Consider the following 26,703-nt stretch of genomic DNA (forward strand, 5'->3'; position numbering starts at 1 on the left):
CTTAATGACACAGCTAATAGAACTAGAAAGGGCTCAACAAAAGGACCCAAAAATAGGGAGACAGAAGGAAATAAAAAAGCTGAGAGCAGAAATCAACGAAGTGGAAACCCAAAAAGCAATCCGAAAGATCAACGAAAGCAGAAGTTGGTTCTTTGAAAAAATAAAGAAGATTGATAGAACACTGGCAAAACTAACAAAGAAAGAGAGAGAGAGAAACTTGATAACTCGTGTTAGGAATGAAAATGGTGAGATCACTACTGATATGACAGTGATTCAAAGGGTAATCAGAAACAACTTTGAGAAACTCTTCACCACTAAAAATGAGAACCTGGAAGAAATGGATAAATTCTTGGACTCTTATAAACTTCCACGGTTGAAGGAAGAGGATATAACATATCTAAACACCCCCATCACCATTGATGAAATTAAAACAGTAATCAAATGTCTGACAAAAAAACAAAAGCCCAGGCCCAAATGGATTCACTAATGAATTCTTTCAAACTTTCCAAGAGGAACTACTACCAATCCTGGCAAGACTCTTTCTTTCATGAAATTGAAAAAATGGAAACACTTCCAAACAGCTTTTATGAAGCCAACATCACCTTGATACCTAACCCAGACAGAAATGCTATGAAAAAAGAAAATTACAGACCAATATCGCTGATGAATGCAGATGCAAAGATCCTCAACAAGATCCTGGCAAATAGGATTCAATGCCTCATTAAGAAGATCATCCACTATGATCAATTAGGTTTAATCCCAGAATGCAAGGATGGTTTAACATCCGTAAATATATCAACATAATACACAACATCAACAACAAGAAAAACAAAAACCACATGATCATATCAATAGATGCAAGAAAGCATTTGATAAGGTCCAACACCCATTCTTGATCAAAACTCTCAGCAAGATGGGAATGGAAGGAACCTTTCTCAATATAGTTAAGGCCATCTACCACAAGCCAGTGGCAAATATTATCCTCAATGGAGATAAACTTAAAGCCTGCCCTCTAAATTTTGGCACAAGACAAGGCTGTCCTCTCTCACCACTCCTATTCAACATAGCATTGGAATTACTCGCTATAGCAATTAGACAAGAAAAAGATATCAAGGGAATCCAGATAGGAAAGGAAGACATCAAGCTCTCACTTTTTGCAGATGACATGATACTCTACTTAGAAAACAGTAAATTCTCTACGAAAAAGCATCTAGAAACAATAGACTCATATAGCAAGCTGGCAGGCTACAAAATTAACACACAAAAATCAATGGCCTTTCTAAACACCAATAGTAATAAGGAAGAAATGGACATTAAGAAAACAACACCATTCACAATAGTGCCACACAAACTCAAATATCTTGGAATCAACTTGACTAAAAATGTGAAGGACCTATACAAAGAAAACTATAAAACTCTGATCCAAGAAATAAGAGAGGACACGCGAAATTGGAAACACATACCCGGCTCGTGGATTGGCAGGACTAACATCCTCAAAATGGCAATACTCCCCAAGGCATTATACAGATTTAATGCTATCTCTCTAAAGATACCCATGACATTCCTAAAGAAGTGGATCAGGCACTTTTGAAATTCGTTTGGAAAAATAAACACCCTAGAATAGCTAAAGCAATTATTGGGAAAAAGAATATGGGAGGAATTACTTTCCCCAACTTTAAACTTTACTACAAAGCAATAGTCATCAAAACAGCATGGTATTGGAATAAGACCAGGACCTCAGATCGGTGGAATAGGCTTGAATACTCAGAAAATGTTTCCCAGACATATAATCACCTAATTTTCGATAGAGGAGCAGGAAATCCTATATGGAGCAGGGAAAGCCTCTTCAACAAGTGGTGTTGGCACAACTGGCTATCCTCTTGCAAAAAATTGAACTTAGACCCCCAGCTAATATCACGTACGAAGGTAAAATCCAAATGGATTAAAGACCTCGATATCAGACACAAAACCATAAGATATATAGAACAACACATAGGCAAAACACTCCAGGACATTGAGACTAAAGGCATATTCAAGGAGGCAAGTGCACTCTCCAAGCAAGTGAAAGCAGAGATTAACAGATGGGAATATATTAAGCTGAGAAGCTTCTGCACCTCAAAGGAAATAGTGCCCAGGATACAAGAGTCACCCACTGAGTGGGAGAAACTATTCACCCAATACCCATCAGATAAGGGGCTAATCTCCAAAATATACAAGGCACGACAGAAATTTACAAGAAAAAAACATCTAATAACATCAAAAAATGGGGAGAAGAAATGGACAGACACTTTGACGAAGAAGAAATACAAATGGCCAAAAGACACATGAAAAAATGCTCCACATCACTAATCATCAGGGAGATGCAAAACAAAACAATGATGAGGTACCACCTCACACCACAGAGAATGGCACACATCACAAAGAATGAGAATAAACAGTGCTGGCGGCGATATGGAGAGAAAGGAACTCTTATCCACTGCTGGTGGGAACGCCGTCTAGTTCAACCTTTATGGAAAGCGATATAGAGATTCCTCCAAAAACTGGAAATCGAGCTCCCATATGATCTAGCTATACCACTCCTAGGAATATACCCTAGGAACACAAAAATGCAATACAAAAACCCCTTCCTTACACCTATATTCATTGCAGCACTATTTACCATAGCCAGACTCTGGAAACAACCAAGATGCCCTTCAACAGACGAATGGCTAAAGAAACTGTGGTACATATACACAATGGAATATTATGCAGCTGTCAGGAAAGATGAAGTCATAAAATTTTCCTATACATGGATGTACACAAAATCTATTATGCTGATGAAATAAGTCAGAGAGAGAGAGAAAAAACGCAGAAATGTCTCACTCATCTATGGGTTTTAAGAAAAATGAAAGACATTCTTGCAATAATAATTTTCAGACACAAAAGAGAAAAGAGCTGGAAGTTCCAGCTCACCTCAGGAAGCTCACCACAAAAATTGATGAGTTTAGTTAGAGAAATAACTACGTTTTGAACTGTCCTAATAATGAGAATATATGAGGGAAATGGAAAGCCTGTCTAGAGTACAGGCGGGGTCGGGTGGGGAGGAGGGAGATTTGGGACATTGGTGATGGGAATGTTGCACTGGTGATGGGTGGTGTTCTTTACGTGACTGAAACCCAAACACAATGATGTATGTAATCAAGGTGTTTAAATAAAAAAATTGTCAGTGTCTGGATAATAAAGGCCTTTTAGAAAGAAAAAAATTATTGTTAATAAAAAATGTTTTTTTTTTTTGCTTTTGAGCCCACACCCATTTGATGCTCAAGGGTTACTCCTGGCTAAATGCTCAGAAATTGCCCCTGGTTTGGGGGGACCATATGGGACGCCGGGGGATCAAACTGCCATCCTTCCTTGGCTAGTGCTTGCAAGGCAGACACCTTACCTCTAGTGCCACCTCACTGGCCCCATTAATACAAAATTTTAAAAAAGAAGAAAGGTACAATTGTATTGTTTGCTGCCAATAGGTCAATTTTTTCCTGATGATTCAAATTACTGTGCAAAGTCACCTAATTTCAGTCTGTCTAAAAAACTTTTAGAAATTTATGTAGGTAGCTCTACTTGCAAGAAGATTTTCTGTTCTTTTATTTTTCTGCAAAGGTTTCTTTATTCTTTTCTTTTTAAAAATTATACTGAATAACGAGATTCTTAACTGACAGGGTTTTTTGTTTGTTTTTGGTTTGGTCATGACACTCAGTGATGATCAGGGCTTACTCCTAGCTCTGCAGTACTCAGGGATCACTTCTTGTGGTACTCAGGGAATAGAAACTGGTTCAACAGAGTGGAAGCACCCACTGTGCTATCTCACCAGCCCTGACAGTTCTTTTTAAAAATCCTTTGAATACATTACATTGAAATACTGATGTTCCCATTTTTCTCTAAAAGAAGATCTGTCAATAATTGTATTTGGGTTTTATTACATGACACAAGACAGTTTTTTATATTGCATAAAATTCTTAGTGTTTTATTCTTAACACATGTATTATATGTCTGGGTACAGATGATTATTTGTGTTAATATAGAAATCACTAGATATCACTGAACTTAGATGTGTAGATTAATGTTTCTAAATAAAGTTTTATGTTTACTGTTATCATTGCTTTGCATGTATTTTCTTTTCTTTCCTTTTTTGTTTGGTTTTTGGGTCACATCCGGCAGCACTCAGGAGTTCCTTCTGGCTCTATGCTCAGAAATCGCTCCTGGCAGGCTCGGGGGACCATATGGGATGCCGTGATTCGAACCACCTACCTTCTGCATGCAAGGCAAACGCCTTACCTCCATGCTATCTCTATGGCCCCATGCATGTATTTTCTACTCTTTATTATCTGGTGGTCTTAAATAGGTACTTTAAATGGTACTTTTTTCCCTCTGGGGTAATACCAATTTTCTTTAATATTTTCTCCTATTCTTTTTGCTGTACAGCCTGTGTTACTGACTTCCAGTACTCTTTCTTCTGCTAGTTCAAATTTATTCTACCTTTCTATGATTTTCATTTTAATTACTATAGTTTTTAATTCCAGAATTTTCATTAGGTCTAGTTTTTATCCCTTTATGCATATTCTCTATTTGATAAAATGCTCTTATTATATCCCTTTACTTCTTAATAACTGGAATCGTTTTTATAACTGGACACCTTTACAGTAATGGTTTTTAAGCCTTTGTCTCCTAAATTTCAATATATGCTTTTTTCAGGCAGTTTCACTGCCTGATTTTCTTTCATGGGTTGTCTCAGATTTTTCTTATCCTTTGTATTTCTCACAGCAATTTTTAAACTGAGCATTGCAGATATGCTGGAGGAATTCTGTGGATACTATTTTTTATGGGTCTTATTTTTCTTTACTCATTATTTGTTTACTTATTGGCTTGATTAGTTCAGTAAAACATTTTTGCTCATAATAGCAACCTCTGATGTTCTTTAAAATGTTTAGTTTTGAGGGGCCAAACAATAGTAGTTTAGGGCTTTTGCCTTGTACATGTTCAATCTGGATCCAATTTCTAGCATTTTTTTTCTTGAGCACAGTCAGGAGTGACCTTTAGTGCAAAACCAAGGAATAAGCCCTGAGCACTGCCAGGTGTGGCCCTAAAACCATAAAAATGGTTTAGCCTTGAGCATTTACACTGTCATCTCAGAAAGATAGTTTCATTTTTAGCAACTGTTGCTTTTCTGATTTTGATGTATGTGCTTCCTATGGCATACTATTAATTTTCGCAATAGTATGCTGGAACTTTATTAGTCAGCAAAAGGCACACATTTCTCTACAAATCTCTATTTAAGTTCATACCCCATTTCAGATAGACTGTGAAAACAATCTTGGACTTTTTCTAATTCTTTTTATCTCTAGCCTTGATATTTTGTTAAAAAATTGTGCTAATCTATCAATTTGTTGTTCTTACTGAACTGTGAGCATCCCTGTAACTACTTAGAATCAAAATTCTATTGTTTTCAAGAGCACTCAGTGTACTTTGGGTCTGACATTCTACTGTTCCAAATTAAATCAGTTCTTTGGAGTAGTGCCATGGTGCTTTCTACTCTTCAGCATCTCGTCCAAATATTTCTTTTTTTTCTTTCTGTTTTTTGGGTCATACCAAGGGGTTCTTTGGACTTAATCCTCCTGGCTTTGTGATCACTTTGTGGTCACTCTGGGATCACTCCAAGTAATGCTTGGGGGACCATATGTGGTGCCAGCGATAGAACAAGGGTTGGCAATGAAAAGCAAGGACCTTTTAAGCCTGTTCTATTTCTTTAGATCCAGACACACATTTCTGTTAAAATGTTCTAGAGTAGATTGTGGCCATTTGTCTTGGACTGTCATCTGTGAATATTTTGCAGATGGATGTTTCTTGTCTCTTTAACTCCTCTCAGTATTAGCAAGGCAGGCCAGGTGCAATTTGAAAACTCAACCTTCAAAGGGTGGAAGTAGGTAAAAAGTTTATAATTTAAATGTTATTCAACCTCAGTGCAGTGCATTTTAGAGGGGGAGTGAAGGGTTTATCACCAAGTATTAATGTAAGAAAAGGAAAAAGTACTCTGAGAAATTCTCATATTTCATTATCTTATTGTAAATCAGAGATGACAAATAATTTCAACAAATAAACTTTGGTAATGAGAACACATTTACTTGCTTAGGAAGATGTGGCAATGTTCCTATTTAGTTTATAAACAAATGTAACCACATTCATTTTCCAAATATAGGAGAAATAAAATGGAATTACACATTTATTATGCTGTTGTTCTTCAGCTAAAAACCCAAAGGTAGAACAAAACTATCCAAAAAACATTCATTATTCAAATGGCAAATATGAATTTGACTCTCAATTTATCTTAGTATTGTTTATTTTTTATTTTTATTTTGGAATATCCTGTGTCACTCAGGAATGTTTCCTGTGAATCTTGTCCATCCTGGGATTCAATATATCTGAAGATGCAGTACTATTTAAGCGATGAAGTTCTGGGAATAATCCAGGCAAACCCTTTTATAATAGTGTACAACAGGAACACACTCAGGTTATCCAGAGCTGTATTCAGGCATGGTTGGAGAACATGTAGTACCGGGGATCAAGCTGGAGTTAATTCCCTTAACTTCTATCTCTTACTATAATTTATATACCTTGCTTATTATATAGTCGTATATAAGAGTAAATTATATTATAAATATATAGTGATATAGTAAATTTATATTATAAATTACAGAATTTTCAGTATAAAACAAGCAATAAGCCAGCCCTTTTTTCTCATTTCATAGTATCTAAGAATAAAATAAAAATTCCTGCTTGAAAGAACATTGAGTAGATATAAAATTGATCAGACCTAAACACCAAACCCAAAGTCAATGACAACAGAGTTGATACCTTTTATGTATGTAAACATGTCCATAAGATTATTATGTTACTGATCCTACCATAATCAATAATTGTGCCCTACCCTAGGGTGTGACTGGCATTCTGCTCCCACCCTAGGATGGTACCTGATTCTGCTCCCACCTTAGGGTGGTACCTGATTATGTTGGATAAAAACCCTTGATGGGGCTGGCTGATGGAGGGATGGAGGATGATGTCTTTCTCCTCTAGCTCAGACCACGTGTCTGCCACCCTGTTCAGTCGGTGGTTCTGAGGTGAATGCGGCAGGTATAAAGCTAACAGGCAGTCAGGCTTCTGCAGATATCAGCTTTATTCCGTGGATAAGGCTGAAGCCAAAAGCCCCAGAATCAGTCCCCCCAAAAAGCCCTTGCCTTCCACAGACCCTTGCTTTTATACATCACAATCAGGTACCACCCTAGGGTGAGAGCAGAATGCCAGGTCACACCCTAGGGTAGGGCACAATTATTAATTAGGGTAGGATAAGTAACATAATAATCTTATGGAAATGTTTACATACATAAGATATCCAATCTACAACAAGCTATACACAAAAGGTACCTGTTACACTAGCAGTCCAGGGTACAAAGCAGAGAGCTATGGGATGCATACTGGGAACAAGGGTTAAGGGAGGGCAACAATGGTGGTGGGAATGGCCCTAATTCACTGTCACTATGTACCTTAAATATAACTGAAAGATGTAATTCATATTGGTCACAATAAAAATTATTTAAAAAATACTATTAACTAGATGAAAACATTCAGAACACAATGAAGTTGGGAATACATTGAGAATTAGATCATGTGATTATGTCCTCTTCTCCCATACTAATTTTCAGATATCTTTTGCATTTGATATGGATTTACCTAAGTGCAGAGGCATTAGGCCTCTGGGTTGACCATGAAAACTAGTTAAAAGATTTCTCTGAGTAAGAGTGTTAAGTTGTCAAGCAAATGTGGTTCTTTTTTGTTTGTGAATTTTGCCCAAAGATATGCATAAAAGAGATAAAGCTATTTTATTTGCTTTTCAGTTATGAGTCCAGAATATATGATATTCTTTCTTATAACTTAAGTAGGAAGAAGCATTTGAATAACAGTCTAAGTCAGATATCTAGAGGGTCTGACTTAGCCACCCTGATGGTCACTGCTTGAGCCCAAAACTTGTCATTAGGTGTCTGGATACCAAAAGAACTAGGAGTACAAAATATGTATTAAATAATATAGCATTTTCAAACCTCCTTTAACATTGTCAATCTTTCTTTTAATTTCATGTGAGTCTCAGGAAGTCATAAACACATAAACATATGCTACTCAGCAAACAGATGTTTTTAGATGAGGTAACCTGACTATCCCCTTATGGTGGTTATTCCGGGTATAGTACAACTTGGACTTGGTACTACAAGTTCTTGCTAAGAACCAGATTAGAAATGAAAGAAAGAGGGCCGGAGAGATAGCATGGAGGTAAGGCATTTGCCTTTCATGCAGAAGGTCGGTGGTTCTAATCCTGGCATCTCATGTGGTCCCCTGAGCCTACCAGGAGCGTTTCTGAGCATAGAGCTAGGAGTAACCCCTGAGCACTGCCAGGTGTGACCCAAAAACCAAAAAAAAAAAAAAGAAATGAAAGAAAGAGATAGAGAAAACAAAGGAACTTCCCAGCACAAAAATTTAAATGACTGCTCTGACAAAAAAGTCTCATTTCTAGAAATGAGACAAGGAGAGAGAAAAGATATAAAGAATTATTAAGATCCAAAGAACATCTCAAAAAAAAAGACTCAAATTAAGACAAAGAAGTGAATTGGAAATTCTACATAATCTCCATACATGTAGCTTGTGCTATTGAGTGATAATTGACATGACATAGTGGAAAAAACTCAGACAAGTGATTTTTAGGTAATTAAAATGAACACCTATTCTGAATTATCTCATTTTTAATAATATCTTTATTTAAACACCATGATTACAAATATGATTGTAGCTGGGTTACAGTCATAAACAGAACACTCCTCTTCACCAGTGCAACATTACCATGACCAATGTCTCCCATCTCCCTCCTCCTCCACCCCTGCCAGTATTCAAGACAGCATTCTACTTCTCTCACTCATTAACACTGTCATGATAGTTGTTAGTGTAGTTATTTGTCTAACTGCACATACCAGTTTTTGTGGTGAGCTTCATATCATGAGCTGGTCCTTCCAGTGCTCATCTCTATGTCTCTGGGCATTATCACAATAATTTCTTTTATGTTTCTTAAAATCCATAGATGAGTGAGACTATTCTGTCTATCTCTCTCCCTCTGACTTATTTCATTGAGCATCCTATCTCATTTTAATGTCAACTAAGGCAGTTTAATTTTTGAGAACAATAACATCATATAGTTTTTCTTTCTCTTTTTGGACCTACTATGTAAATGGGTCATTTGATTATTTTGAAGAAAATGTACATTTTCCCAAGATCTAATCAAGGTGTTAACTATTTAAAACACAGGCAAGCAAAATTATAGTTGAGAAGAGCCACTGTTGGGGCCGGTGAGGTGGTGCTAGAGGTAAGGTGTCTGCCTTGCAAGCACTAGCCAAGGAAGGACCACGGTTCAATCCTCTGGCGTCCCATATGGTCCCCCCAAGCCAGGGCAATTTCTGAGCACTTAGCCAGGAGTAACCCCATAGCATCAAACGGGTGTGGCCCCAAAAACAAAAAAAAAAGAGAGAAGAGCCACTGTTGTCTCCTTGGAAGACACAATACTACACAGTACTATTTTGTTCTCGTGTTTCTTTCTTTGTAGTTAGTCTCTGTGTAAGTTTTTTGGTTTTGGTTTTGGTTTTGGTTTTTTGGGCCACACCCAGTGACACTCAGAGGTTACTCCTGGCTATTCATTCAGAAATCGCTCCTGGCTTGGGGACCATATAGGATGCTGGAAATCGAATGAGGTTTGTCCTGGGAAAGCCACATGCACAGCAAATACCCTACCACTATGCTATTTCTCCGGTCCCACTGTATGAGATTTTTACCACTTATTATCCACATGATTATAATCTTTTCAGGGGTATGGAAATCTTTAGAGTTGACTGCTCTCAGTCTCAAAGATCAAACTTATTTCTCAGAATGTATTTCTCAAAACATACATCACAGGAACTAATTTATTTGTACATGGTTCATCTGGGAGTTATAACTGTAGTTTCTGTCACTGGAAAATGACCATGGCATTCATGGCTAGGTGGGTTTGGTATTATATTCATTAGGGCTTCCTTCCATACTCCAAGGACACTAATTTTCCGTTGCTCAATATATCTTAAGTTAATATTAAACTTTCAGAGGGGAATATATTGTCAAATTTTCCTTTGTAATGCTAAAGGGAATCTTCCATTTTCTCAGCATTCTTTTCTAAAACAAATTGCATTTTGTGTTCCCAAATGTCTCTTACCACTGACATTATATGTTTTGATTTAGGAGTCTGAGAATCCTGTAGACCACATATTCTTGCATTGGATTTCAAGAATACTATTGTATTAATAAATATTGACATTTTAAAAAAAATTATAAAATATAAATTTCTGTTTGAAGAAAATCTACACTAAATCTCCTAGTTCTCAATTATAAAATAAATTACTCATACACCACTCATTCCTTTAAAGAGTTGTTTAAAATATGCTACCAAAGTGCATCTCTGAGCAATAAATATGTGATTGTTATGTCAACATCTTAGAGAAGCTACATGTGCTGAAGAAAGTGTGTCACAAGTCTGAGGCTTCCTAAACTACTTGTACTGACCTGAGGCAGTCATTTGTGCTAAGAAGAGCAGGTATACAGAAGTAGCATCCAACTGCAAATGTCCCCACTGGTCATCACCCACGACAGTTGAACAAGTTTTGGTGTTATATTTGGCATGAAGGCTATCCTTGGTACTCTGACTATACTTGAAGGATTCTACTTTATCAACCTGAAGAAAACGACAGTAAAAGTATAAGCAGAAAAAATAATCAATATGCCATATTTGTACTATACTAATCTTAACACATATCAAGGTATTGAGTTTCAGACAATTTAAACATACTTAAAATAACATGTTACCTCTTTATCCCTATACTAACATGCTAAAACTGTTGTTGTTTTTAATTTAAGAAATTTAATTGGAAAATTATATTATAATTATATAACAATAAATAGTAATTTTCTATGCATTATGCTTACTCTTTAAACACCTTTTTTGCAACATTAATATTCAGAGTGATCTAATGAGAGGAGCCTTATAAGAGACAAATTCTTTGTGGAAAATACATATTTGCTCATGAAATAGAGAAATGAATTTGTGGGAAATTAGAACAAGAGGACATATTTCAAGGAGTGATGAAAAGGATTGAGGAATGATACACTGAGTGAAAAAAATAAATTGAAATTAACATGGAAACAAAAGCCAAAAATGAAATGTCATTTTCCAGAAAGGTCAAAATAGACTTAAATTATGTGTACATGTGATATAATGGTAACTACTAAATCTTTTTTTATGTAAAGGGGGTCTTGGAGACCACTTCAGGAAATTCTCAGACAATTAGACATGTAAGGACTTGAGGAGAGAGTGACATTTGGGCCCTGCAGTATTTAACCAAGTCACCCCAGAGGTAATCTGGTGCTTTCAGATCTACCCCGGAAATGTTTAGGTTAAGTCTTTATAATTTAAATTAGTTATTAAATTAGTAATTTAAATTAGTTATTAAAACTTACTTTGTAAGATAGAAAATGCAAATTAGAATCTGTTTAAAGCAAATGGGGGATGAGGCAATAAGTTAGTCCAATAGAGAGCACATTAAGTTCAGACATAAGAAAAAAAGTCTGGCATTGATTCCTTTCTACCATGGACTTCTTGTGTACCTATGAATGATTAGTTTAATAATTTGAGTCACAATTTCTACTAATAAAATTTCTTGATTTCAAGAAAGTGAGTTCATATTAAATGTGCTCAATCTGTACTGAGATCTCAAAATAAAAGAAAAACTTTAATAGTAAAATATTTTCAAATGGAGAAAACCATAAATAAACTCAATTATAAACTATAATGTACTAAAATATTTGCAGTGTATTACAAAGAATAAATATCCATGTATTACAAAGAATAAATACCCATGATGTATAGGAACTTCTCTTACAAGCAGAAAACAGCCAATAGTCCCCCTTGACATACCACATAAGAAAAGGGCAATTCATGTGCTCGCTTCGGCAGCACATATAGAAAAGGGCAATTCACAAAGAAAGAAAATTTTTTTTAAAGAAAGAAATTTTAATCTACACAAGAAATGTAAGTCCTCTTCCATTTTATCCAATCATAAAATAAATCTAAAACACTTCTGAAAAGATTTTTACCAGGCCAGAGCGATAGCACAGACGGTAGGGAATTTACCTCAGTTGACCCAGCTTCAACCCTAGGCATCCCATATGGTCCCCACAGCCTGCCAGGAGCAATTTCAGAGCACAGAGCCAAAAGTTACCCCTGATCAATGGCCAAAAAAATTTTGGTAACAATATTTGGTGACACTTGGTGTCACCAAAGTGATATAGTCTTTATGTAGATATATATATATATTTATATATATATAATCACTTTGATATATATGTGTGTGTGTATATATATATATTCTTTATTCTGCTTAATTGAAACTGCACATGTTCCTATAATAATGTTAATGCTGGGGCCAGGCAGTGGCACTAGAGGTAAGGTGCCTGCCTTGCCTGCGCTAGCCTTGGACGAACCGCGGTTCGATCCCCCAGCATCCCATATGGTCCCCCAAGCCAGGAACGACTTCTGAGTGCATAGCCAGGAGTACTCCTGAGCGTTACCGGGTGTGGCCCCCCCCCAAATAAAAAACAAAACAAAAAAGATAATGCTAATGCTTTGATGATAAACTGCTATTCTGGACCTATTCAAAGCACAACATAATATACATTATAATACACCATTATGAACTTTTAAATTTTGAAAAATTCTAAATTTATCTGCTATCAGGGGTTTCACAGAATGGTTTATACTATGGTATCAACTTTTATGCAATATACATACTTGTATGTAGATGATGGGTATTTTTAATCTTTGTAAGTATGTTTGTATGTTTGTTAGAAGGAGCTCTTAACCATACCATACCTGTCTCATCATGCAGTACAGCAGTCCCCTCATCAACTTCACTACACTCTGCAAAAATAAATACAAACAAGACTGTTATTAGCATCACTTGATGCAGGATCACTTACTCAGCAACTGCAGATGGTACTATGACCTTTTGAGAACAAGTAACCCTATCCTGGGTCCCTATTTATACCGCATTTACTTTATATGTACACAGAAGAACAAATTACAGCTAAAAGTGGAATCAAAAAATATAGTTTGACTCCTTAAAGTAAATTAATTTAAAATCAAAGTTCCAACAGGTTTACAGAAGAACAGCTTCTTAGAGGACTTTCTACTTTGAAAAGGGGGGGGGGGAAATCAGCTCAAAAATATAAAGTTATAAAGATAGTTTAAAAACATCCTAGGGTACAGAAAAACCAACATCATCACTTTTATTTTTTCTAAATTATTCATTTTATATTATCTTCAAAAGTATACAGAGAATTTTATCTGGATATTTTCTAAAGATAAAGTGAAATTCAATTTAGAACAAGAGTAAAGAGACATCATTAGTAAAAGAGGAAAAAGGCCACACTATTCTATTTTTGTTTTAGTTTCTGTGTTTGATCACATCCAGGTGTACAGACACCTGACTTTACTCAGGAATCAATAGTGGTACATTCAGGGGATCATATGAGATGCCTGGATAGAATTTGGGTGGGCTGTATTATCTAACACTCTGGTCCCTGAAAACATTCTTAAATTTCAGTTCATTACTATTTGTCTTGGAAATTTCTAAAGTACTGTTTCCATCCTAACATACCAAAATTCTTATTACCAACTATACAACTGTTATACTAGGATTTAGCAATAATATAATTTATTTATATTATTATATAATAACTATAAATCTCTACTATACTAGTTGGTATAATATAGTAATACGTTAATTATAACATACTATTCTAGTTATATTACATGACAATAACATTAACAGTGCATTAACAGTGACACATATAGGCGTATATTTTGGAAAAGCACAGCACCAAAGAGTTTCATCATAATCCTAAACTTTGTGTTTTCACATTACAGATGAAAACCCAACAGTTCATTCCAGATGATGCTGGTTAAGAGGTACTTTCAAAACAACACTGAAAATTAATCTACTTGTGAGCTGCATTGTTCTGTCAATCCCTCAACATAAGAGAGACTAAAAAATAGGCACAATTATGTGTTACATTATTTTTGAAAACTTTATAAAACTTTTTACTGATGAAATAATAAAGAATGTTTTCCTTTCTTAAATAATTTTTTCTATAAAAAGTCCACTCACCTTATAGATTAAGAAAAAAATGGAAAAAGGAATGCAGGGAAGGGTGAGATTAGAAAGGAGAAAGGGAGAGGGAAAGAAGAAAAAGGGAACATTTAGTATATGATAGTATCACCTTTTAAAGCATGAAGTATTTCTTATGAAGTAACATGACTCCAACAATCTACAAGATTTTATTATTTTAATTACAATGAAAAAGACCTTCCATTATCATATCATTACATTTAACTCTCTACTCTGTTTGGGGAGGGGATTTATTTAATTTTGAATTTTTATCATATTCACAGAGGTTTCTGTCAAATACTCTCAACTCTATTTACCAATTGACTTTACTACTCCCACCTAAATTTTAACTTCAATACAAATTTTGGAAATCCCAGATCCCAATGAGGGTTTTCTGATTGCTATCCACTTTTGCTCTCCTGAAATGGCCATTTTCAGGCATTTTTTAATCTTCAGGTTACAACTTCTAAGTCTGATAAAATTAATAGTCAACATGAAGAGACAAGAATGAGGGGAGGTGGGTCCAGAGAGATAGCACAGTGATAGGGTGTTTGCCTTGCACGGGGCCAACCGGGGAGGGAGCCGGTTCAATTCTCGGCATCCCATATGGTCATCCAGCCTGCCAAGGGCGATTTCTGAGTGCAGAGCCATGATAACCCCTGAGTACCGCTGGATGTGGCCCAAAAACCAATCAATCAATCAATAAAGTTAAAAAAAAATTAAAAAAAAAGAATGAGGGGATGTGGCCCATCTTTGTGTTTTCCCACACTAGCCTTTTTCTTTTAAGAAAAAAATTGTTTGGCACTGCCCAAGACCTAACTCAGGGCCTCAAATATGCAAGGCAAGCTATATCCCCAGCCCTAAACTGATCATTTTCTGATTAACAGTATACTAGTTGACACTAATTACACATGCCTCCTAATAAGACAGTGATTAAAAAAAAGAGTTTTGTCACTGTTTGAGGTAATATGATATATACAATTATATCAATATAAAAGTTTTAGGCTTAAGACTTGAAATATAGTTCCATAGACAGAATGGCAGGGTTTTAGGTGAAGACTTCTGACCATATCAAGTGACACTCCCTTCTCACTTTATTTATTTATCTATTTATTTATGTATTTATTTATTTATTTATTTATTTTGACGCCTTTATTGTTTAGTTTCCAAGTGATATGCTTCCAGTGGTGCCAGAGTGACCCTACAATGTCAAGGATTGACACTGGGTTTCCTACATGTAGAGCAAACACTCCACCTCTCATAGCTGGTCCTCAGCTAATGTTTGAGGTCTCTCTGTGATTAATGTATGGTCAGATATTATAAACATATGTAGACATAAATATTAGGACCTAAAACATCCCAATTATACAAAACTTACTAAATGAAATACTAAATATATTGAACAGCATAGACTATAAATGATTTATACATTCCAAGAAAGTAGTCCTGAAAAAGAATTAATCAGTGTAAAACCAAGTTATCTGTAATAGGAACCACAAAGAAAATAAGTTTTGTACTGGGCTTTTAAAGGAGATAGTTCATATTAGAAGGAAACAGTCACCAAAAGTAAAAAGTATTTTTAGGTAGTAATGTTCCTATCTTCAAAGGAGGAAAAAATATTTTTCTTTTGTTTTTTTAGACCACACTAGGCTATGCTCAGGGCTTATTACTAGTTGTGTTCAGGGGAACATATATGGGGTCAGGAATTGAACCTCAGTAAGCCACACATAGGCAAGTAACCTACCCATGTACGATCTTTCTGACTCCCAAAGGGAGGATGTCTCTAAAGATACTACAGAAATTCAAAATGTAATCAGAGATTACTCTAAACCACAAAATGAGAGAACTAGAAAAAATGGATAAATTTTTGGTCTCCTATAAAGTCCCAAGTTTAACCAAGATGAGGTTGAATATATGAATAGACCTATAACTATTGAGGAAATTGAAATGGTAATCAAAAGGCGTTCCAAAAACATAAGCCCAGGTTCAGATGGATTTACTAGTGAATTCTTTAAAAGCTTTAAACAGGACCTACTCCCAATCCTTTTCAGGCTCTTCAAGGTAACTGAGGAAACAAAAACACACCCATGCAGTTTCTATCAAGCTAAACACACCATGATGCCAAAATCAGACAGACGCCACTAAAAAGATAATGACAAGTCAAAATTCTTGATGAACATAGATGCAATGATCCTCAACAAAATATTAGCAAATGAATACAACAATTCATTAAGGTCATACAACATGACCAGAGAGGCAAGGATGGTTTAACATAGGCAAGTCAATCAATATAACACACTATATAAATAAAAGAAAAATCATATGAACAAATCAATAGATGCAGAGAATGCATTTGACAAAGTCCAGCACCCCCATTCATGATAAAAAAAATCTCAATATGGGAATTGAAGGAACTTTCCTCAATATAGTAAGTCATTTACCACAAGCCCATATTAACATTATACTCAATGGGGAAAAACTAAATGTGTTTCTTCTAAGATCTGACACAGTTGCCACCCGTTACTTCTAGACAATATAGTTTTGGAAATACTTGCCATAGCAATCAAGCAAGTAAAAGTTATCAAGGGCATATAGATAGGAAAGGAAGAAGTTAAACTCTCACTGTTTGCATATGACATGATACTATATTTAGAAAAACCTTAAGACACTATAAAAAAATTTTAGAACAATAGATTCATATAGTAAAGTGGCAGGCAACAAAATACACAAAAAGTGATGGCTTTTCTATATACAAATAATGAAAGAGAAGAAATATATATTTATAAAAATCCCATTCACAATTGTGTTTCAGAAATCAAGTAACTAAGAGTCAACTTAACTAAAGAGGTGAAAGACCTATGCAGGGAGTGGAGTAATAGCACAGCAGTAGGGCATTTGCTTTGCATATGGCTGACCCAGGACATGTCTGGGTTGATCCTCAGCATTCCATATGGTCCCTCAAGCCAGAAGTGATTTCTGAGCACATAGCCAGGAGTAGTCCCTGAAAGTCACTGGGTGTGGCCCAAAAACCAAAAAAAAAAGAAAAGTAGAAAGAAAGAAGAAAGAAAGAAAAGAAAGAAAGAAAGAGAAGAAAGAAAGAAAGAAGAAAGAAAGAAGAAAGAAAAGAAAGAAAGAAGAAAGAAAGAAAGAGAAAGAAAGAAAGAAAGAAAGAAAGAAAGAAAAGAGAAAGAAGAAGAAGAAAAGAAAAGAGAAAAGAAAGAAAGAAAGGAGAAAGAAAGAAGAAAGAAGAAAGATAAAGAAGAAAGACCTATACAAATAAAACTACAAAACACTGCTTCGAGAAATAAAAGGAAGGCTGGAGTGGTGGCACTAGAGGTGAGGCGTCTGCCTTGCAAGCCCTAGCCTAGGACGGACCACAGTTCAATCCCCTGGTGTCCCATTGGTCCCTCAAGCCAGGAGCGATTTCTGAGCATATAGCCAGGAGTAACCCCTGAGTGTCAATGGGTGTGGCCAAGAAAAACAAAAACAAAAAAAAATAAAAGGAGACACAGGAAATGGAAACATATAACCTATTCATTGATTGGGAGAAATAACATCATTAAAATGTCAATACTGGGTCCAGAGCGATAGTGCAGTGGTGGGGTGTTTGTTTTGCATGCGGCTGACCCAGGACAGACCTGGGTTCTATCCCTAGCATCTTATATGGTCCCCCAAGCCAGAAGCAATTTCTGAGCACAGAGCCTGGAGTATCTTCTGAGCATCACCAGGTGTGGCCCAAAAACCAAGAATAAAATAAAATAAAATAAAATAAAATGGCAGTGCTTCCTGAAGTATTGTACAAATTTAATGCAATCCCTATAAGGATACCCACATTTTTCAAAGAAATTTGGGGCCGGAGAGCTAGCACAGCCGAACAAGGATGTACAGTAGTTCGAATCTCAGGATCCCATATGTTCTCTAGAGTTTGCCAGAAGAGATTTCTGAAAGTAGAGCCAAGAGTAACCCCTGAGAGCCGCTGGGTGTGACCCCCCCCCAAAAAAAAAAGATCAAACACTTTGAAACTCATGTGGAACAGTAAACCTGAACTAACAGCTAAATGTTAAAGATGGGAGGCATCATTTCCTCCAACTTCAATCTATAAAACAGTAGTCATTAAAACAGCATGGTACTAAAATAAATACAGACCTTCAGATCAATAGAGTAAACTCTAATATCCAGAGATAAACCTTCAGGTATATGATCAATGAATCTTCGAGAAGGGGCAAGAAATACAAAGTGGAGCAAGGAAAGCCTCTTCAACAGTGGTATTGGGAAAAAATGGTCAACTAAATGCAAAAAGATGAACTCGGACCTCTCTTTAATGCCATGCACAAAAGTTAAATCAAAATAGATTAAAGACCTTGATTTTAGACCAGAAGTTCCCTAGAGGAAATTTTAGGCAGAACACTACGTGACATTGAAGCCAAAGGATTTTTCATGATGAAACACTACAAGCAAGTAGAAGCAAAGTTAAATAAATGGGAATACAGTACACTAAGAAGCTTCTGTACCTGAAAATAAATGGTGACTAAGATACAAAGACTACCCAGAGAATTGGAGAAACTATTCACGCAACACCCATCTGATAAGGGGTTAATATATAAGATATATACGGCACTAGTAGAGCTTAACAAGAAAAAAATCTACACACATCTAAAAATGGGGACAAGCAATCAACACATTTACTCGAAAAGGAACTATAGATAGCCAAAAGACAAATAATAAAATGTTCCATATTAATCATCAGGAAGTTGCAAATCAAAACAACAATGAGATACCATCTGACACCAGATGGACACACATCACAAAGAGCAAGAACAACCAGTGCAGGCACAGATTTTGTGGAAAGGGTACTCATTCACTGCTGTTGAGAATGGTACAACCTTTTTGGAAAAACAATGTGGATATTCCTCAAAGAAACTAGAAATTGAACTTTCATAATATCCAGCAATACTACTCATAGGAATATATTTTGTGAGCTAAAAATCACAATGTAGAGAAAAGTCCTCTGCTTCCTATTCATAATAGCCGAAATCTGGAAACAACTCAAGTGCCCAAGAACAGATGAGTGGCTAAAGAAACTGGAACTTCTACACAATGAAATTCTTACTATTTAGCTGTTAGGAAAAATGAAATCATGATATTTTCTTATACATGGCTGGATATGGAAAATATTATGTTGAGCAAAATGATTCATAGGGGAAGGTGTAGACATAGAATGATCTTACTCATTTGTGAAATATAAAAAAGATAGAATGTTAAAAAGTATAGAGACAATATAGAGATAATATAGTGCCAAGGGCCAGCAAAACTAGTCCATAATAGGAAGCTTGACACAAATAGCACAGGAGTTAGAGAAGAGAAGGGACCACGATGACAATGAAGTTGGAAATGATCACTCTGAACAAGAATTAGGTGCTGAAAGGAGCTAAAGTGATAGGCATGGTATCTCTTCAGTAACAAAATTGAAAACCACAGTGTCTAAAAGGGAGAGAGAAAGTGAGTGAGTGAGAGAGAGAGGAGAGAGAGAGAGAGAGAGAGAGAGAGAGAGAGAGAGAGAGAGAGAGAGAGAGAGAGAGAGAGAGAAGAAAAATGTCTGCCTCAGAGGCAGGATGGGGGAGGGCTTGAGGGAAACTGGATACAGTGGTAGAAGGAAATGTGCACTGGTGAAGAAAGTGGTACATTGTATGACTGAAACTCAATCATGAACAACTTTGTAACTGAAAAAAAACAACCATATTATGATCAACCTTGTAACCATGGTGTTTAAATAATATACGTTATTAAAAAAACAGCAAAATATTAAAGTAACTTGTAGGATTTGCTGGTCTGGTAATTTAATACTTCAGTATTCTGCAAATTTTGATAATAATTATATGTTTTCCTCTTTTGGGTTTGGGTCACCCAAATGGTTCTCAAGACTTATTACTGACTATGTACTCAGAAATCACTCTTAATCAGGGCTCAACTGACTGATCATATGCAAGGGAAATGCCTTAGCCTCTACACTATTTCTCTGACCCTATATATTATTTTTGTAAGTCAAAATTTATCTGTGCTTCCTGTGTTAGGGCAAGAACATCAATAATTTTTCTGGTGGAGATATAATGGTATGGTGAAACAAAATGTCTGCTGATGTAGAAAATACAGTGAAACTTCTCCATTGCCAAGGTCTATAATGCAATATGTTGGTGCCCTTAAAATTAATGTCCCTGAGTCAGACCATAGTGGGTAAAGTGGTTTCTTTGCACAGCCCAACTGGGCTTGATTCCCATCACTGCTTATGGAGCCCCAGCCCTGCCTGAACTGCCTGAGCACAGAGCCAGTACTAAGCCCTAAGCACAGTTGAGTGTGGCCAAAACCACCTACTCCTTCAAAAAAAATAAATAAAAACTGTCCCAACATTTCAATTTTTGTATATAGAATGAAGTTCTGATTGCCCAAATCTGAGGGAGTTCACTTATTGAATATGACAGGTATACAGAGAATCTTTTCTGCTAATGGAAAATAATTTGCATGCACATTTAAAATGACATCCTCAATATTGAATCCATATTGAGTCAACATTGAGAGAGCTCAGAATATTTTTATTTATATTTTTATATATATTTATTTTATATTTATAAAATATATTATATTTTATATTTTATTTATATTTTTTATTTGAGAGCATAGAGCATCCTGTATCTAAACAATTATACCAAGAATGTATTTCTAGTGAAACAGGGTCTTAAATGTTGCTTTAAAGATATCTGTTGATTCTGCTGATATTTTGGTGCAAGAGTGGGAAGTAGAAACTCTGAAATAGTGTTTACATATTAAAAATATTTCAAGTACTATATTTTCCTGTATCTAATTGGGATGGTTTACTTGTGTCAGTTACCCATAAACAAATACCATCTATGATTCTAAAAAATAAAGCAGAATTGTAGATATCTTTTCCCAGGCATTCTGAAAAATATATCTCCTTAGAAAGAAGATTATATATTTTAGGAAAGATCCTAAGGTAGATTTTGCCATTATAGTAAAACAGCTATATCATGTAACCCTGAATCATCATGTTTCCCATTTCCACAGCAACAACAAAAAATAGAATACAATATAGAAATGCTTTTTGGAACATAATTTCAGCATGGTAAAAAAAGAAAATTAAGGAAAAAATATAATTCTTATAGCTCCTGTGGGCTACAATTTCCCCAATCCCTGTTTCAAAACACTTCCCCAACTACTTCTTATTTCTTTATACTTTTATTCCAAATACCTGCTCCAATTCATAGGCCTTCGCCTTATCCTCATCTCGGTCTGCATTCTTACGGTAGGCCAGGCCCAAACCCCATACAGACAAGATGCTATACACATTATCCCGGACCCAGGCATCCTTCTGCTCAGAGCTGGCTGGAAGCAGGCCAGTTACTGGATTCTGCAAAACAAAGAAAAAAAGGACCACATAGTAATCATAGGGTGTTAAACAAAATCTATAAAAATTTATTTAGACAGACTGGGCTTCCACTTCCCCACAACTTTTATTACCTCATTCTGGGGACAAGGATTAGGGACCTTGAATAAGGAAACCTTAGTGAAACCTTACAAAACTTAGTAAATGTGGGTATCACTAATAGTAAGGAAAATTTTAACTTTCAGGTTAGAAAAAGTAAACTACCAATGAAAACCACATAAAATGAGTAGGGCAAATATTAACAGTATATAAAGGGTAGAGTGGATCTTACAACAGTCTATTCTTAATGAGGATAAGTGTTCCCCTACCTCTTCTTTGGCAGGAGGGAAAGGAAAAAGCCAAAGCTGGGCTGGGGCTGGGGGGTTATTTTATATAAACAAAATAGAAGAGCTTCAACACATCTTCTAACTCTACTCCTAGAACCTAACTGTGACCCATGGGGTGGTCCAGATGCCTGCTTCTAAGCTTGTGGCTGACACTGCCTGACTGACTGGCCTAGTACACATACAGCTCACCCAATTACACTGTCTCACTTACCTGATGACACAGGATGGTCTGATGCACCAGCCTAGCATAGCCGTCCAGTTGCACCCCAGAATTACTTCTGCTCCTCATCCTGTCCTGATTTCCAATCCCCTTTAAAAACTATGTTCTGGGAACCCCTGGGTCCTTAGAGTTTCAAAAGAGACTCCAACACAGCTCCTCCGCCACCACCCCTGCAGCGGTCAGCCCTGGCAGCGCCCTCCCACACTCCGAGCCTAAGGCCCGGTCCGGGCAACCAAGGCCTCTGGAATCCACGCCTGCTCGCGCCCTAGCCTAAACGGGGTTATGTGCCTATGGCAGCACCTCCGTCGCCACTGCCTGCAACCCGTAAGGCTGTCCGGCCCCTGTGGGGGACAGTTGCATCACCCACTCAACTCCAGAAGATCGGCAGGTCCCAGAGAATTTAGTGAGGTCAGAGAATGCAGGTCATCAGCCCAGGCACCGCCTCCACCTTGCTGGAGGCAGAAACCGGAGGCGGGGCGGCAGGACGCCCCAGGTCCTAGCAGGGGCACGCTGCGCAATGGGGCTGGCCAGAGCCCGCCAGGCCCGCCCAGCTGGTAGCCCCTGGCGTCCCAGCGTGTTCTGGGGCCAAAGATGTGTCACTGTAGGCAATGTTCTCTAAGCGGTTTATTTTCGAAGTACTTCAAAGAGCGATTCCAGTTTTCCAGAGTTGCTGTGCACCCAGACTGTGGAAGAGACAGCTTCTTCTGGCTGGGTGACCAGACTCATTTTAGGCACCTTATGTAACTTCGGACCTAGAACGACAAAGCTTTTATTAGCGGGTCTAAAAGAGTGAAATGGCCTGGTCTTTGCTGTATTTGTTTGTGTTTAAAAAAAGTTCAGATTAAACTCCTCACTTCTACTCAAAGGAAACAAAAATAACTCCCTCAACGTACTGCATTCCTTGTAAAAACTTGATACCTTGCACAAACTGACGACTGAGGCTTAAGGGTGGGGTGGGTGGAGGAGAACAGACTATGGTGCTCTGAATGGGAGCCCCCCAGGGCCTGAGGATGCCTTGGCCTCAAAGGAATTTGAGAGGGGGATTATATAACTGTTTGATAGGTCTCCCACAAGCAAACGTAGGTTACAAGGCTGAGGCAATAAAGACTCCGCTGAAAATAACAGAGAGAGGTTAGAAAAAATATTGGACACATGAAATGCAAATGTCAACAACCAAACTTTGAATTGTGCCAGTCCAGGTGGCAAGCTGGAGGTTATGAGGGAGGGAAGGAATCAGGGACACTGGTGAAGGGAAGTTAACATTGTTAATGGGTTCGGTGCTGAAACGCTGTCTTTTAATTGTCTAAAGTTTATCTCCCTGTGCTCCCTCCTTTGATCTCCACCATTACGGGGAGGAAACAGGGGGCCTGAGAAATAGCACAGCGGTAGGGCCTTTGCCTTTGCAGGAGGCCGACCAGGGTTCAATTCCTGGCATCCTATGTGGTCCCCTGAGCCTGCCAGGAGCCATTTCTGAGCGCAGAGCCAGGAGTAACCTATGAGTGCCTCCATGCGTGGCCCAAAAACAAAACAAAAAAAGGGAGGAAATACTCAAGACACAGATCTGGAACTTTCAAGGGCCAGTTGTAATGGCTTAACACAAGGACAACCAGCTTGTCCCCAAACCACCAATTTTGCTTTGACTTCCTTAAAACTAACTACATAGATAAGCCTGTGATTATGACCAGTGATTGGCAATCCCCTGGAAAGTATCAATTAAAACTGTAACACCTAATAAATAATCAAGACCAAAGATAGGGTTTTTCTGTTTACTATCTAACCTTGAAATCGTATTGGAGTTCCTCACTACTTTGTGACAATTGTAACCTGGTGTAAATAATTGCTTATCTGTTTGCACAGCTGCTATATGTGAATGTGCTTCCTTCTTTAAAAGTTTTGGAAGAACTGTAGTCTAGGCTGCATGATTTTGGCCTAGACCCTGAGCAGTCACCAGATAATAAAACTCAGTGAAATTCTTAAACTTTTTCAGGACTCTTTAGTCTCTTTGTGTGACCACATAACACCAGTTATCATAACCCCGTTATCAGTCAAATAAGTCTCCATTGCAGACAAGATGCAAATGCAGCAAATGACCAATAACAAAGAACTTCAAAGTCAGGTGCACTTGAGCTGAAAATATTTCTACGTAAAATTGCTTCATTTAGGAAGAATAGCCCTTGAGTATCCCTGTTCTGTGGGGGCTGGATTGATATTACAGTGGGTAGGAAGCTTGTCTTACATACTGGTGATTCAGGTTTGATCCCCAGCATCTCATAGGTTCCCCAACCCTACCAGGAGTACTTCCTGAGTGCAGAGCTAAGAGTAATTTCTGAGCACTGTCAATTGTAGCCCCAAAACCAAATAGTAATTTATGCTTACTAAAGACAACTTGGAAAACAGAAAACTAAACCAAATCATCAAATACATACACCAATTAATATTTTAGTTTAATTTTAGTTTACTTTTCTAGTTTTAAAATTTATTTCCTAGCCCCCTCCCCCAGTATTTTGATGAGTAGGCTAGGAATGTAAACTATTCATACATCATCTGGAGCTGGTAAACTACTGGCTACTAAGAAACTTGGCTAGTTGGCATTACTTTCTGCCTTTTTTGAGACTGTGCCTCAGAAACCCGATCTCCTGGACATCTCAGAAATGACTAGACTCTGGAGGCTGAGTCATGCTGATTATCTCATGAAACGCTGATATATGAAAAACAGGATACTAGGTGATGATGAGAAAGAGTACTCTGAGATTTTATATTGCCCTGGTCCCACATTTATTCCCTTTAATAATATATAAGCCTTACTCCTCACCATGTACTATTTTGTTTTATACAATGACTTTATGAACCAAATACTATTATTAACATATTTTATAGATGGAGGAAAGCACACTAATCTACACTGTTCATGTTGGCATCAATAATTCTCCTTTCTAAATTTCTGTGACTCCTTGGCACATTACTTTTTTAGCTATGGAAAATTAGCAGCCAAATTGTAATTAGGTCTTGCCAGACTAGAAATCATTGTTTGTTTAATTTGGGGAGTGGTGTTGGGCTACACCTAGTGACAATCAAGGCTTACTCCTAGCTGTTCACTCCTGGTGGTATTTTGGAGACCACATTGGATGCTGGGAATCAAATTGGCTTTATCTCAAGTCAAGTGCCTTAACTATTGTACTATCTCTCTGGCCCACCATTATGTATTTTGATTGATTTCTTGTACATTTATTTTATGGCTTAATGCTTGAGAAAAGTATTCCAAATTCCTGGGAATGCATTATCTTTGCTCACTTGTATGGCCTATAAGTTTTAATCATATTAATTTTCAAAAATCCAAAATTTCTAAAGCTTCACATTTTGTAAGGTTTTCAATAGTTTATATACTTTATATAATTGGTTACATTAATCTCTCTAGTAGTTGTTTCATACTTTGCTTGGTTTTATCTTATTGTTAGTAAAATATCTTTAAATAATGTTGAGTTCATTGAAAAATTATCATATATTATCTTCTTTCTATTATTTCCCATTCACTCTAATTTGTAAAATAATTTTCTTTTTAAATTATGGGCCACACCCAGCAATGCTTAGTAGTTATTCCTGGCTCTGCACTCAGAAATTATTCCTGGCAAGCTAGTAGAATCATATGGGATGCAAGAATCAAACCTGTTTTAGTTGTGTGCAAGGCCAACACTCTATATCTATCCCCTGTCCTATTAGTCGGGCTTCAAATTATTTAAATCATATATGAATAATTCTTTGCAAAAAACCTTAAAAAAGCAAATGGGGTCAAAATTCTCTATGCCCATTATCCCAGTCTCATATCTCTTTTACCCCAAATAAAATATTGATTTATGTTCTTCCAAATTTATTATATGGGTCTATATATAAGAATATAATTTTTGTATATTTTAAGTCAAAACAAAATTACAATATTATGCTACTACAGTTCTGCAGGTTGCCTTATAAACCCAAAACTATGTTAGTGATATCAGGTCACTTTGTTAATCTTGCACAAAATAGTTTGTATTGTATATGAAATTCTCTATTACAAATATATTCCTCTATTGATTCGCAGTTAATTTGTTTCCAGGTTAGAAGTCTTTAATATTGTAATTTCACATAATATATGTCTTGTTGTTGAAAGCATAAGTGTTTTAGGAACAATTAAACTTTTTATATAATTAAGAATTCTTTTAAGGGCCCGGAGAGATAGCACAGTGGCATTTGCCTTGCAAGCAGCCGATCCAGGACCAAAGGTGGTTGGTTCAAATCCCGGTGTCCCATATGGTCCCCCGTGCCTGCCAGGAGCTATTTCTGAGCAGACAGCCAGGAGTAACCCCTGAGCACCGCCAGGTGTGGCTCCCCCCCCAAAAAAAACCGAATTCT

General features: G+C 36.8%; 1 protein-coding gene across 1 annotated transcript in view; it reads right to left on the reverse strand.

Annotated features, from left to right (window-relative positions):
• PHKA1 (phosphorylase kinase regulatory subunit alpha 1) overlaps positions 1–22,721 on the reverse strand; it is a 210,960-nt gene extending 188,239 nt beyond the window's left edge. The window contains exons 1-4 of the mRNA XM_049767159.1: positions 22,309–22,721; positions 21,577–21,735; positions 13,019–13,066; positions 10,657–10,825 (exon numbers count right to left, since the gene is read on the reverse strand). Coding sequence (XP_049623116.1) covers positions 10,657–10,825; positions 13,019–13,066; positions 21,577–21,735; positions 22,309–22,386 — 454 coding nt within the window. The 5' untranslated portion in view covers positions 22,387–22,721. The remainder of the gene's footprint in view (positions 1–10,656; positions 10,826–13,018; positions 13,067–21,576; positions 21,736–22,308) is intronic.
• Positions 22,722–26,703: the final 3,982 nt, after the last annotated feature.

This window comes from Suncus etruscus, chromosome X (assembly GCF_024139225.1).
Source record: "Suncus etruscus isolate mSunEtr1 chromosome X, mSunEtr1.pri.cur, whole genome shotgun sequence".
In the NCBI taxonomy this organism is placed as follows: Eukaryota; Metazoa; Chordata; class Mammalia; order Eulipotyphla; family Soricidae; genus Suncus; species Suncus etruscus.